Below are 16,021 nucleotides of genomic sequence, written 5' to 3' on the forward strand. Positions count from 1 at the left end.
GACACCCAGACTAGGAATATTCGTCAAGTTTTACACAACACATATAATCTCAACATTTCTCCTGCGGGGATTCTGAGGGGACCGTACCCAAGACACAACCAGCAGAGTGGGTTAAGCATGGTGTCCTATTCATTAAACTTGACAGTGTCCCATAGTAAAACTGATTGCTAGAACATTCTACGAAATGAAAAACAAAACTGCCGTAAAAAATCACAGAAACCCAAAATTAAAAAGTTCTTAAAAAACAACTATTATGGGGCCTAAGGTCTTTCTAATCGACTTATTTTCTAAACTGCACGGATAGCCGACAATGTGCGTGTAACTTGAATGTTTTTGAAATCCCCGCGACAAAAGGATTAAACAAACGAGGGCCGGGAGATGTTTCAAAAAATTCTCGCTGCCATTCTATATCTAATTTTAATTGTATCAATAACCAACTTTTAATTATAGTTTTCCCGTGGATCATATATTTAGATACGAAAAGGATAAACGCTACAAATAGGCTGGATGCTTACCTATATGTATATTTAACTACAAATTAAACGGTATAAATAAAGCTTACATATGTACCTACTGTGAGTAATAATGTGGAAAGCGTTACATTTAATTCCTTAAAAAGAGGCGAGACTTGGCTCTCCACATCTATCTTGCGATGGCAATCTCAGACGTCTAAAAGCACAACGCAAAAATTGTCAGTCTCGGGTACAAAAGAGAAGAAAAAGATACATAACGAGATTATTTTTCCTATTTTACTCAAGTTGGAGCCTAGCATCATACAACTATAACTGTTGCAAGATTCACCTATGCCTAACTAAAACATTGCCACTTTTATTAACGACTAACATAAACGTATTATAAAATTTAAACTAGGTCGATGACTTGGTTCATGTAAACAAAATACTCACGAGGCCAGTGCGTATGAATCGCATCAAGGCCACCTCGCCACAAAATATTCATAATATAAGGAAATTCAGTAATTTACTTAAATATCCATTTGCGGTTTAGGTCTAATTAGCAAATTAAAGTTCGCCATAAAACTTTTTCTAAAAGTATTTCACTGAATATGTTTAAGTGTAATAATAATCGCAGTTAGTTTGCAACTGAACAAGAAGCTGTGGAAGAGTGGAGCCGCTCTACGCAGTCTAGTGAACTGACTTTGACAGGTAGGAGTAGGCTCTGACTCCTATTGAGCCTACAAATGTTCAGGTAATTTCGAGAAAAAAAAGGGTACCCATGCGCTTTTGCGCAGGTAGCTAGAGTGTTTGTGAAACCCCTGACGCAATTATAATATAACTAATTGCTAGAGCGAAATCAAAACAATAAGTAAGTCATGCTTTTTTTTTATAAACAGCACCTGCTGTGACCAGATCTCATCATGTTCGAAGAAGAAGAAGAATCCAGTAAGTAACAACAACAACAACGAAACTTTATAAAACTACGAGTATATTGTGTCTGAGAATTTATGATCAAGCTGTTATAAATAAGCGAAATATTTTAAAGTTGCGAAAAGAGATTTTGAATAGTTAATGTACATTTTCGTCAGAGTTTCTATTCACTAATCCAGAATCATTTTTTAAATCTTATCACAGTCATTGGAGAGGAGATGGCTCAGCCGACGTATCGCCGAGGGATATACCGTCCACGCTTCAGAAACACATTTAAGGTACAAACAGTGTTCGACTATCAAACATTAAACCGTGTACTGTATAACTTTTTTTTTGGCGAAGAAATGCTCCTGGACATTCTTTTCGTAGCCTGTAGCGGCGAAATATGAAATAAATAAAAAATAGACAAGAATGGAAATCTGCTCCTTTTAAAAAAAAAATACACGTACAACCGCTAATATTTTTGTCTTGCCGGTAACTGGTTGAAGTATATATATTTTTTCAGAATAAAGAAATAGAGACTTCATACCAAATTTACCTGCGGCGCCAGCGGCAAAAATCACTACTATTAGTCAACGCCGTAGACTTGGTTCTGAAAGTAAGTGAAAAACGTAAAATTTTACGTTTAAACAGAGAATTCGTAATTCAATTTGCAAAACGCTACCATTGACTTACTCGTTTTAATTTCCAGATAGGACTAATATTTATAAATACAGTCACACATCCCGATGGTAAGTTGAAGAAACAGAGTCTTTATAAAAACAGATTATCGTTATAGAATAGTGTACAAGCCTTTGTTGGGCTTAGACATTTTGCGATAATCTGATTAAATTGTGATCAGAAATCAATTAAATATAAGCTTAAGTCTCGGCTTTTAAAACAAATTAAATATAAGTTGTACCTTTCTCATCTTAAGGTTTAATTTTCAGTGGATGCCGAAAAGGGGCAAAAACTTGACCGCATCGTCTGGACAGTCGTCTTCGCCAGTATCAACATATTGATGTGTTTACTGAGCTGGTCACGACTCGGTCAGAGGTTTGCTCATAAATACCTGCACTGGGCAGCCGCCGTCACTTGGTTATTGCTTATTACACAAGGTATGCATCTAATAATTAGTGATCATGCTCAATAGTAGGGTTACCAAGGACGTATCCAGTACGCTGATAGTGTGTTGTGAAAGCGGGACACTCTTTTGCGTATAGAAGTCCGCCTTCTCGATTCGCAATAGTATCTCCCAAAAATAACAATGCTGCCCAAAAAAACATAAATACAAACTTATTAATAAAATAAAGAAATTTGAATTTGGGCTATTGGTATAAATGTTAATATGAACACGGCACCTGTAGTAATTGTCTCTAGTCGAATATATTCGAATAGTATTCATAATTAAGTTGAAGCTTTTATTTCATTGATATCTTAAAACCAAACTTGACTTTGTATTTTTCTCCCCAGCTTTATGCAGGCAAAGTATTGGTTTCCACGAGTCTCAGAACCAAGTGTGGTACATGTTGTTCATTGTATTCATACCGTACGCAATGCTTCCGTTGCCGCTGGTCTGGTGCATTATCATCGGGATTTTATCCTCTGTAGCTCATGTACTGACACATCTTCCCGGCATTGAGCACGAATTTAACTTAAGCTGCCATGTATGTAAATTCCTCTTATAAATGATACTTCATCAGAAACATAATACTGTGAATCTTACCTACTGCTTTGCAAACAGAGATCGTTTGCAAAGGAGTAACAGTTTCAAACTGGGGTCCAACATTCACAAACAACGCGAAAATTCACAAATTGACCATTATTTTATTTGCAATTGAATTGCAATTATTGACCTTGACAAATAATTGTATTTTCCAGTCATTTCTTTGCGACGTTCGTATGTCGGTAAGTAACGTGTTGCTCTACACCGCGGTGAACTTAGCCGGCATGTATGCCAAGTCCCTTGTCGACTGGGGACAGAGGCAAGTGTTTCTGGAGACGGTGAGATCAGTGATCACTTTGAAGAAGACCAAGATGGAGAGCGATCGGCAGTGGAGCTTGTTCCAGAGCGGTAATTTCTTTATTCATTTTACAGTTCTATTGAGGAAGCAAGACACCACTTGACGCAGTGAAATTCAAGTTCTTACGAGACAACTGTCTTGTTTTAAAAGCTCATATTACAGGCACTGTTGGTCTAGTGGTTAATAGCCCTGACTGCTATACCAGAAGGTCGAGGGTTCGATTGCCACCCTAGAGAAATTTTTGTAAGATAAGCACGCACTACTGGGTGTAATTTATCCAAAATATTAACAAGATGGCGTTGCGTGAAAGATGTGGACTAATTTATTACATAACTGACATGTTCATTCGCTACTGATATATTCATATATCCAAAACGTTTGAAATGCAAATAGCTTTACTTTTTAAGCAAAATTGCTGTACTTGCATACAGAAACAAACTTTCTAAAAGTACCTCTGTTATAATTGTTTTAGTGATACCAACATTCATGGCGAGAAAACTCATGAGACTCCTGAAAATGCAATTTGAAACTACCTTTGACGATGAGTTCAATCAAATCTTTGACGTACGGCAGCACCAAGACGTGTCGATACTGTTCGCTGATATCAAGGGGTTTACCGGTGAGACAGGTTTAACAGTTGAGGATAGTCAAAATCAATTCATTTACAAATTTAATGTTGAATTTGATAACTGCCATGAGACAGGCTACATCTGTCTCTCTTCCTCACTTACTTAGATTTAATATCATTTTAATGAACTTATGCATTCAAGGTTAAATACCCAGGGTAATGTTTTTAACTTTATAGAGCTTATTCTGGTAGCCCAAACCATGAATTTTCATTGAATATATTCATAGTTCTCGGGTAGGTATCTATTTTGATTTTATTAATATTTATTCACTTCATTTCGAATCTTAAATCACTCTCTTCATTCACACCCGGAATCATCAAGACGTGTTAAGTGTGCTCGCTTTGACTAATTGTAAAGTGCAGTTAACCAAATAAACAGTGGGCCAGTACCAGTGCCATCTTTGTAATACCGTCCCCCAGAAACAGCAATAGGCATTCCAAATCATAATCCGATTTTATGTAGTTAAATAATATATATTTACTCAAATAATCTAGAAATGTCAAGCAAATGCAGCGCTGCCGACTTGGTCAAGCTGTTGAATTCTCTGTTTGCTCGTTTTGATCGATTAGCAACGGTGAGTAATCTTTCTTCAAATCTTCTTTAATTTTTTTGGAATCCTTTCACACATAATCCTTCTTTTGAAGTAAAACGGGGCATAAAACGTACCCTGTGTTCACAGAACAACCACTGTGTCCGTATTAAGTTGCTTGGCGACTGCTACTTCTGTGTGAGCGGGCTGCCGGAGCGGCGCGAGGACCATGCTCACTGCTGCGTCAACATGGGCCTGGACATGATTCAGGCTATTGCCGACGTGCGACGAGAGATGAGCATCTCGTCACTGTCGAATATTAATGTGAGTACAGGGCCCCAATTCTGCTATTCACAATGGCCGATGAATGAATGGCAATTCCATTAAATTTGTAATTATTCCTATTCTCTTATGCATTTTGCCAACACAATAATTGGAAATTAATTGTATTGACGTTGAAAGTGTACCGTCACGTACTGAATTTCCAATGATGGTGTAGGAAAAATGCTTAAGAGACTACGAAAAGTGTAATTTTAAGCCAATTTTCATTTATTTATCGGCCATTGTAAATGGCAGAGTTGGGGCCCAGAACATTCCAGTTCAATATAATCCTTGCCTTCTAAATTTACAATTCAAAATTTTCTTCATGTTAAATGGCTTTTTAAATGCTGTCATAAACTTCTTGTTTGTTATTTGTTTCTCCATACCTTATTTACTCTCTGCAATGTTTCCAGTTGCTCCAATGTTAAAATATAATAAGTACCGGTTACCACCGTCAGAGGCGACTTAACTGTTTATGCGAAGAGTTTCATAACATTGTTAATATGAAATGATATTGGCCGAAACATTGTTGTTCCGATATGTTGAACTAAGTATATTGCATCGTAAATAAAGCACCTAATGAAACACCACATCCTTGCAAGTCAATGCTTAAGCACTTCGTTTTAATTATGAACTTTATGCCATATATAATAAAGTCCTGTTTGTTTATTTTCAGGTAGAATTGGATATGCGTATCGGCATCCATAGCGGCAAGGTGCTGGCTGGTGTTCTGGGACTACTCAAGTGGCAATTTGATTTGTGGTCGTTCGATGTCACGCTTGCTAACCGAATGGAGAGCGGCGGCTTACCCGGGTAATAGGAATATTTACTAGATGCTCAATCGTATTTACGTATTATGTACAAACTTCTTCGTTTAGATATTTATGCTTTATAGTTTAGCGATAAGAATGATATAAGTCTGTTTATATAACGACGTAACATGTAATTTGCCAATACCTTCCTACTGGCAATAGCTACGTCGATGAGGGACCATCCCAAAAGAGATAAAGATACTCTTAGTCGGAATTGAAACAAATGAAGATATAAAATAGACCGATACTCAATTATGTTCACAATTAACTTTCAACCGCCCTATTTCGCTAATTTCAGTCGCGTGCATATTTCGTCTTCGACGCTACAGTACCTCCAAGACGCGTTTGAAGTGGAGCCGGCGGACGGAGGGTCACGAGATCCTTTCCTTCAGGAACATCACCCTAAAACGTATTTCATTAAGACCTCTTGTGAGCCCAGGTAAACCAACCTTTTATTATGAGCCTCGTGAGCAATCCAGGAAAATCCACCCAGCTATAATTATAACGGTTTATCTTGCACTCTGGAAAGAACGAAGAAGCTAATATTAACAAAAAGATTCCAACCTCCTTACAACGGTCCAACGGACACCACTGCAGTGCCCACCACTTATTTTTGCGAAGTGGAGATGTGTTAAGCCACCAGGAAGTCCAAATTCTCCGTATGCGCGTCCTACTTATCTCCATCCTTTCTTAACCAGACGCATTCCGCAGACGGTACTTAACCTTGCATCCGAAACTAGCCGGGCACTCCCGATAAATAGGCGTGAGTAAACCGTTGCATCATTTAGATAATAACCCAATGTATGTGGTTTCAAACAGGGTGCTGTCGTCACCAGAAAATATAAACCCGGCTCCAAAGATACGTCGCGGCAGCAGCATTGTCGGTGAAATGAACCTATTGGACTGCGAAGTAAATATACCACATTTTATGAGCGATTAGAAGGTTGATTGTTTCTTGCGCGATGAATAAGCATGTCACAATGCCGACTTCTGGACACGTTCCCGTTTTGAATGATGCTAATATTATACAATGTTATAATATCAAACTTTGTTCGTATATCGTTATCATAAAAGTTGCTCAAAATGCAGTGAATGGTTGAGATGAAGAAAGCTAATCGTTTTGCTTTTTTTTTTAGATTATTTGCTAATTATTGCAGCTCTTTTCGGTATGTGTTTTAAACAAAATTTAATTAAAACAAGACCTTATTTTCCTCATGATTTCAGATGCTTGACTGTGAATGTTATAATAACGAGGCGGAAGATGATTTTAACGTGCCCCCAGTATGTACAATCAGTGTAAGTATAATCTAACTTCAACTGCACGGATAGTTGAGTGGTTGAGGTCACCATGCCAAACACACAGAGCAGGATGTGCCGCGGGTTCGATCCCTGCCTAGGCTTTCATGACACAATAAATAATAAATAAATAAAAACATGATCACAATTATTACAACTTCCTGACAAACTTAGTTTGTTTTTGCGTAGATCGATCTTTTTACCTATTCAGCATTGTTTGAAAAAAAATAGCTGGATGTTAAAAGTAACCCTGTTTTATAGTCGGCCCTATAGCCATCCCATTTTATGAAAAACGACCATAAAACACGAAACTTTCAGGAGAACGACATAGGAAAGTACTTGCTCGACTCAGTCAAGAAGATGCGCACCAGGATGCACTACTGGTCGCTGAGGTTCCGCGAGGTGGGTCTGGAGAGCTGGTTCGCGCAGCTGGACGCCCTCACTTACAGGTCCAACGTCATGTGCTGCTTGGGCCTGTGGTTGTTTATAGCCATCGTGCAGAGTATTATGCATTTTAAGTGAGTATCTTTTGTCTTTTCCAGGAAATTCATTTGTAAAACTTTGTTTTACAAATCAAAAGTGATTTTTGAAGCGCCAGGGACAATCCCTTCTTATTTTATAAAGCTCAAAGGTTTCCCTGCATAAACGTTTTTTATCGTTTAATATTTAATATGTTTGTTTATTTACTTTACATGCAGAAAATGCTGAAAAGACAATATTTGCAACTAAAATAATATCCATAGTTGATAATTTTAAAATTCTGCCAGACCTCAAACCTGCCACTCGGGGTTACGCTTACCAACTAAACTGCCAAGGTCACTGACCAAGAGTTTGAATTTGTCCATTATATCAAGTCACTTCTTATCATCACATCTAAGTTCATGCCAATTTGTCCTCAGTTGTTGGAACCTCTTGATAATCCTCACGGCGATGACGGTCCCACTAGCTCTGTTCTTCGTGCTGGCGATGCTGGAAGACTTGACCTGCTTCCGCTGGATCCTGAACAATGCCGACGACAGGACCACACGAAAGATAAGGATAGCCCACACTTGCCTCTTCGTTACAATCATGTCTATAACAAGGTAGATAAGTGGTAATTTTATTCTTGTTCACGGGAATAAAAGCTCTGAACCAAAATTGTTTTTGTTGAGTGCTTCATCATCAACCATCTGTTGTCATACTATATCCATCATTACCAGCCACATGAACTAACCTTTGGAAACAAGTCTAGCTATAAGCTATACTACTCTATTACTTAAATGTTATGTTTCAGCACCATGAAATTTTACGTCTGCCCTTTAGCACCTTTTCAAAAAACAGAAAATGCAACTGCTTTTACAACAATGGGAAATTCGACAACGGAAACAGTTAACCAAGGTTGGTGGCGAAAAGTAAAAACTCAAGTCTTTGATTTCCCTCATTTTTATTTTTAGCGGTCAGAACAATTTCCCACTATGCCGTGAAAATATATTATCGTGTCCTTTATAGTTTGTATGTATATTTTATATTTGTGAAATATAAATGTCTAGCTATAATTTTTCATATAATACAGCCTGGTGACTGACGGTCGATCCTTTGGACGCTTTGCGTACTATACTCTACTGGAAGTCCTCATGTATTGAATGGCGAAATATCGTCCAAAACTTTTTCAATTTTGACGACTTATTGTCAAGTCAAACATGCAGTGGATGTTTGGATCAGTAGTCCTACGGTAAATTAATAAATCGCCGATATTGCGGATGAACGACGGAGCGATCGTAATTAACTTTTTTTTTCTCCATTTTTATAAATCCAGTCCACAATAGACTTTGTATCTCAGATCAACTCGAATCTGAGCCGAAAAGTGTTATTGTATTGTTTGCATCCTTTTTGCAGAATGCTATCACCCTGAATACGTTGTATTCACGTGGGTACTGTGCCTGGTAGCTCTCACCTCTGTGGTCAAGCTGTACTACCTAGTAAAAGTGATCCTGGCAACAGTCAACGTATTTATGTACTGCACTCTGCTCATTTACAACTACAAAAACTACAAAACTAAGGACACGTGAGTATCGACAATTATACTTCCCACTACCACTCACTTTTTTTTACATATCGTCCAAATTTAATTTATACGGAAAATGCAACGGACCTACGATACCTCATACATTGGAATCGGAAGTCAGAAAGGTGTAAGTCACGTGACTAATGGATTAAAAATGTCATTTCCATACCATGTTTCCTATTAAAGCTAACTACTGTAGAATTACCATTTGAAAAGAGGAGAAGACTTAATTAGCCATTAAAGAACGAATAAGAAGTTATATTTCTTATAATAAAACAGTTCGCAGAAACCTTTGATTTTTTTCTCCTGCAGCTTACTTCCAGCCCAAATGCTTGTCCTAATGGCAGGCTTCCTAGTGGTGATCATATTCCACGCGAGGCTGGTAGAGCTCATATCGCGGATGGATTTCCTTTGGAAGCTGCAAGTTAAGGATGACCTGGAGAAAATGAGGAGCACGCAAGTTATAACCCGGCAACTGTTGAAACACGTGTTACCGGACCACGTCGTTAATCACATCCTGAGCAAAGATCGGAGTCCTGGTGTAAGCTGTGCTTTCGTATTTCACGTAACCGTTATATTTTCTAATAAATTCAACGATAATAAATGCTACGACAATCTAAAATATAGTTTTGTACTGTAACTTGTAACTAAATACTACGAATGATGCAATGATAAAACGAACAATGAAATTTGATAAAGCAGTTATGGACTTTTATGTAATAACTGTATTGTAAAATACTTTTTCAGAATCTGTACGCCCAAGTCTACAAGTGCGCATGCGTGATGTTCGCCACCGCGACAGATTTTAACGAGTTCTACTCTGAGGAGAACGCGGTGCAATGCATGCGTGTGCTGAACATCATTATTTGTAATGTATCTAGATGATTTTCACTAGCCATTCGTCATCGTCATCATCATCTTCGGCCTTGAATAACCCACTAAATAGGTCTCTTCCTATTATTTTATGCCATTCTTCATTGTTTCTTGGTCTTCGTATTACGTGCTTCGTACTATATTTTTAATATTGTCTGCTTATTTCATCCGTGGCTGACAGGGATTTTGCTGTCCTAGTCTTGGCCACCATTCAGTTATAAACTTACTCCATATACCGTCATCACCCCATTTAAGTTCAGTTACCCTTTTATCATGTTGACCACTTTAGAGCAACGTCATATTTCCCAGCTTCGGTTACGAAATCCTATAATTTAATATGTTAGCCTTTAGTTGCATTAAACCCTTCTTTATTCGCGATAGGCAAAACTCACTTCACCTGCTTCTGTCTGTATATTATGAAATGGAATTCTAGCCAAGTATACATATGTAAATCCACCGCCAGTTAAAGAAAATTAAAGTTTTATCTCTAAGTTCGTGACATTAAATTTCACACGAAAAAGAGACTACATATTTTTATCCTCAAAATATATAAAGCGGACAACGATCACGTTGGAACTCGTTAATCATTGCAAGACAGGAGACACGTCTTTTTAACAATAAAGGCTCATAACATATTGTCGTCACGCCTGAGCTCAACACTTTGACCCCATGTTGGGGACCGCTAGTCGAAGCTCTTTTATCTGTTGTTTGTAATTATGTAGGCATATATCTTACACTAACTATTTCAATTTACAGTGGCCTTCGACAAGCTAATGCAAGACAAATTTAGGTCTATCCAAAAGATTAAAACGATTGGATCAACATACATGGCTGCGTCTGGACTCAATCCTGAGAGCAAGGTAATTGTTTTGTACTTAACTCATACTTACATTAATTTATCCACTTTTATACGCATTTTCAAACTGTTTGGACTGAGACCGCGGCCCCCTGGAGTTTGTTTCCATATTTCTTTCATGGCAGTCGGATAGAAAATGTCGACTCCAGCGATCTAAAAAAAGACTATGACTAGAAGAATAACAATAGTTGATTTGGTTTCATTTCATTGGTTTCAGCAAGGCGATGAAAGTGAAAATCTACATGCGCTAGTTGATTTTGCCTTCGCGTTAATGGGAAAACTCGAAGAAACCGTCAGCCAAAATAATATCCCATATAACTTCAAGTTACGAGTAGGTGAGAAAAGCACTTATGGTTTCAATGTCAGAAGTTGATTTTAGAAATTAAAAAGATTAAAATAAAAATAACTGATAAGGAAAGCATCAGTTAGTGAAGAAGAGTGTGATAATATTCCTTACTTTACCAGACGGATAAAAATACATAAATAATCACCATCTAAATTCCTCAGAGATACCTAAAATACATTCCTTATTTCCCATAAGGTCGTATTTTCAAAATACATGTTTTTTACGCGATGTTTTGAAAAAGCCCCCACTCCTTTGAGTTGCTTCGAGGCATCGGGGCCCCTGGGCCCCTAGATCCGGCCCTGGTTACGGGTATTCAGAAGCATGAAAGTTTCACAACCAGTATAACTTAAGGTCTACGTGTTGCCCAAGTAACTGGCTGAAGTGGGTTTGATAGGCATTCCTTGTAAAACACTGGTACTTAGCTACTTCCCACGAGACTTGAAGCCGACCCCAACATAGTTATCAAAAAGATGATGATGAAAGCTGTCGTTACCAGGTATAAGCTGTGGTCCTGTGGTAGGCGGTGTGATCGGTACCCGAAAGCCCGTGTACGACATCTGGGGCAACACGGTCAACGAGGCTGCGCGCATGGAGACACACGGCTGGAAAAACATGATACATATTACCCAGTCCACTAAAGAGGTAACATTATGTAATGAAGCAACGGTATTTCTCTATGTTGGATAACTTTCTGACCCAACTTTATGTGTTTGTTCGAGTGACTTGGAAAAACCCCCGGGGCACAACGATTAAATTCCTCAAAGCGGGAGCCGTTTTTTATATAATTGAGTAATTGTTATTTGATCACAGCTCCTGAAAGACGAACGATACATGTTAAAGAGTCGAGGACAGATAAATGTCAAAGGCAAGGGAATGATGGAAACTTGGTGGATAATGAAGTTGAGGAAATATCCCAGCTCCGCCAAAATACGTTTATCGCAGTGGAGGGATGTCGTGTTACCGCAGAACTCTCTCGCAGCACTTGTCTTCTCCATGATGAAAGCAAGAAAACGTATCTATACACATCCTCTCGATGCCTCGTGCATGCGTAAGTCTTAGAGTAGAATGTATTACTAACGTCTAATTTAAAATAAAAATAGAAAAAAAAAATTGTTAGATGAATAGAACATTTTACCATAAATTCACTGAGATGCACATAATCTGATGGTTTTTGCCTTTGCAGTAAAACGAGATGATAGCATGCGGCCAGGACGCGCTGAGACTGCCCCAAGTGGGTCCCAGCATACCGTGGCCGGCATGAGGACACCTAGGCGTCGTAACGCCCAAACGTAAGTATCTACAAGTGGAATTTTATTTTTGTCCAAATTTCCTTGTACAGCTGAAAATTGGGCTAGAACTTACAATTCAAAACACCCAAGACAAATTGGTCAAAGGAGCAATGTTTTACCAATTACGTCGAGAATTTTAATGATAATTTATTAATATAATACAGGTTCTGCAATGATATAGAGCTTCAAGAAATCCGAAGTAAACGACACGCAATAGACTTTTCCCCCGACAATCGTTATCCGGAAGAAAAGAGCAGTGAAACAGAAGAACCGAAGATGGAGGAACTACCTACGACTAATACACAAACATTGGGTAAGTACTTTTTAGATGTCGGGTAAGTTAATAACAGCAAGACCAGGATCAAAACAATCAGGATGAAAACTGAAACAAATTATCGTAACATTGAAAATCTTCGTAAAGGAGATTTTCAATTTAGCCACCTTGTCTTTCCAATCACACTAAAACTGTTTAATGGAAACTTATTTTTGAGCAGTCTCTTGTTTGATTCTACAGTGAGAAGCTTGCACTTCGTAGTTAAGTTTTGTTAGAGTGACTTGACGTTAAGTTTTGCAGTACCGAGTGAATCAAAATCACATTTTTTTTTTCTAATCTGGTTTATCAAGTCAACTTATGTAATTATAGACAATGCTATCAAGTCGCTGAATATGCAGTCTATTATTCATCATGTACGTAAACCGTACATCTCGTATTAATAATATAATACCACTTACCAGGTGATCGACTGAAGGCGTACAGTTTTTCGACGGCCGCGTCTGGCAGCGGTCTTAGCGGCTCCCACCGACTCCGATCCATCACAAACGCCTTTCTATTTAAAAGCAAAAGCAAAGACAAGAGTGATAAGAAACCTCTACACGAAATGAAGGAACATGAACCAGAAGATACTAAAAATAATGATAGTTAACTACTCACCAATAGTTTAAGTTATAACTTTAAGGAAAAATAAACTTAATTTAACGATATAGTTTGTTGTTGGATATGCAAATTGTTTGAGATCAACACATTCTTTAAATAGTTTCAGACGCCCTCATTCCTATTAGACATACAAAGTATTGTGTAAGAGTATAATAATAATAAATAAAAGTGTAGAAGAGAAAAAGAATTATAATTATTAGAAAAGCAGAATAACTTATCTTGTTTTTCGACCGCAGTAAGTTATGATCAAACTTTTTTAAATTATTTAACTTACTCTACTTACTCGTTCTAATAAGTTTGTTACGTGTTCCAAAAACATCAGTAGACTTTAAAAACCGAGCATAAATTTATCGGCTGTTTTCATTGTATATCCTGTCTCCAGTAATAATTTTATTGAGAGGAGGTTGAAGTAGGGCAAATAAAACGACATATAAACTTTCCATATATAATCGATAGGTATAAACATTATAAATAAAAGCGTCTCATACAGAGGATAACGTCTTGCGTACACGGACCGATACCACAGACTATACTAAACACTTAGTTCATTGAAAAGGACATAGAAGTGTGGTAGAAGACTTGAACTGAATATTAGAGGAATTTATAAGGGGCAGAGTTAAGAAGTGAAGAAGAACTCAGTTGGTTGCTTCAAGTAAGTGAAAAAGGAAGACCGTTCATGAACGTGGCAATACAAGTGTCCGATTCTTCTCAAGCCAAGTCTGATGAATGAAAATCACATGAACTGGTAGCACTTTTGAGGATGTCCCCACTTCGATGTCCCTCTACGACTTTATACTTGCCGCCCAACACATAAAATTTAAATACAAAAATGATTATTTACAATGAGATATATTACTGTACCTTATTCGCGGGACATTACCTTAAGAATCAGGTATATCGGTGCACAAATGTGACGTCACATCTTAGTATGAATAAAAAAAATGATCGATTCAATGATTTGATTCGTAGGGCGACAAATGTATGGGGGTCTACTACCAGCTCTTAAGGTAAGACTATTACGATGGCAGAAACGAGACCGACACAACGTAGTGTGACATATCTCTTCCGCAACCGCAATACACTTGCTGGTGGTAGTAAGCCCCTCGTGTATTTGTATGTCTGCTTTCACTACCACTACTACTACCAGTGACATTGATACTACGATACATGACAGTTTACAATGAAGACAATACATAAAACATGTAGCGAGGACACTGCGTGGTTCGTACGACTAACCGTTACACCTATACTGTTAAAACAGCAATGTATTGTGCTCAATACAATTTGTACTAACCACATTCAATACAATCAAAAATATTTGTGTGATGTAGAAATAATTATATCAAAATATCGTTTTTCTGTTTAAAACGCCTTCATTGTAAGCTTAACAAAGAAACAAATGTATATTGAACTTTAATGCCATATAAATAAGATTGACAATCTTATCACAGTACCTATGTAGCCTTATTATTATATTATAATGCATTTATCCAGCAGTTTAATATTAATTGTGCGCGTGCGCGTTTTTTATAAAAAAATACACCTGGACAAAGACGAAAAACTTTTTGTTAGTCAAACAGAAAAATACAAAAAGAAAACAGTATTCAAAACAAAGTCTTTGCAGATCTTTGTATTATAAAAAATACGATATCTTATATTAAAGTGCGATATAGAAAATACATATAATAAAACAATTATGTTAATAAAAAAATCTCCAGTATTATTATCAAATTTTAATATTATTATTTAGTGTTTTTGGTTAAACGTAAAATATGTTAACCATACATAATAATATGACGTGAAACACATGACTAGCTATAATATAAACAGCCAAATATTATAAGGATTGTCCTTAACCTTATACTGCAGTGGTTTTTAAAGGATTCTCTTTGGCCTCCAAAATCTAACTCATTGTTTTATTTTGTGTCAGACTTATGGACAAACAAAATGATTTAAGATATCACCGCAGAAAACGTTCATGGTGATAAATATAGCTACAATGGACATACAATTTTCTTTTTTAAAAGTCCCACTACTTGTGTACCAATTCAAAATAATTCCAAAAAAGAGAGATACCGACATTTGGTTTTCAAAATCGGTCAGATTTAATTGAAGATGGATAAATGATGTCTTCCATCTAAAAAATCAGTACTTTAAAAACCACTGTCTTTATGTATTGTATTAATGTTATAAAAGGAATCAAAGCACCGCTGAAAGTATTACGTAAATAATCACATATTTTTTAAACATAGTATACACCGTGACTTTTTTAGTCGTCTTACAAAAGCAGCCCAGTTCATGTATCCAATGACTAGAACACGTTCATGATGAAAAAATAGGTATTTGTGAGATTTGAATAAATTTAAAATGCAATTTTTATTCAATATTATGATGCAGTTCGTAGTTTTTTAGAAACACATCTCTGTTGCGAGCGCGGTCCGAGCCTTGTAACAACGGTGAGGGGCGCGGGCGGCGGCGTTTTTATCATTTTTAAGAGTATATTTCAGATTTCTCTTGTTTAATTTTTCTTCGTACTTATTATCTTAGTTGATGATAAAAAAATAATAATCGCGCCTCCCCTAGGCGCTGTTTTACGTCAGATACATGAACTGGGCTTCTTTTGTAAGACGACTAAAAAATCACCGTGTATAGAAACACAGATAAATGATTCGACTCAGAGGATTTTATTTTACATTTTATATAT

At 37.1% G+C, this 16,021-nt stretch overlaps 1 protein-coding gene across 1 annotated transcript; it reads left to right on the forward strand.

Moving 5' to 3' along the window:
- The first annotated feature begins 1,272 nt into the window (after positions 1-1,272).
- Positions 1,273-13,359, forward strand: LOC113492945 (adenylate cyclase type 7-like). Its single transcript, XM_026870686.1, has 27 exons — positions 1,273-1,400; positions 1,590-1,663; positions 1,891-1,983; positions 2,077-2,116; positions 2,315-2,482; positions 2,838-3,031; positions 3,246-3,438; positions 3,861-4,007; positions 4,512-4,591; positions 4,697-4,870; positions 5,544-5,680; positions 5,978-6,118; positions 6,499-6,589; positions 6,904-6,975; positions 7,294-7,493; positions 7,875-8,057; positions 8,249-8,352; positions 8,851-9,019; positions 9,332-9,560; positions 9,767-9,887; positions 10,649-10,752; positions 10,966-11,083; positions 11,591-11,736; positions 11,905-12,142; positions 12,278-12,383; positions 12,548-12,696; positions 13,119-13,359. Exons 1-27 carry the CDS (start codon positions 1,376-1,378, stop codon positions 13,304-13,306), a joined length of 3,684 nt encoding a protein of 1,227 aa, XP_026726487.1. The 5' UTR covers positions 1,273-1,375; the 3' UTR covers positions 13,307-13,359.
- Positions 13,360-16,021: the final 2,662 nt, after the last annotated feature.

Source organism: Trichoplusia ni, chromosome 4 (genome assembly GCF_003590095.1).
Source record: "Trichoplusia ni isolate ovarian cell line Hi5 chromosome 4, tn1, whole genome shotgun sequence".
Lineage (NCBI taxonomy): Eukaryota > Metazoa > Arthropoda > Insecta > Lepidoptera > Noctuidae > Trichoplusia > Trichoplusia ni.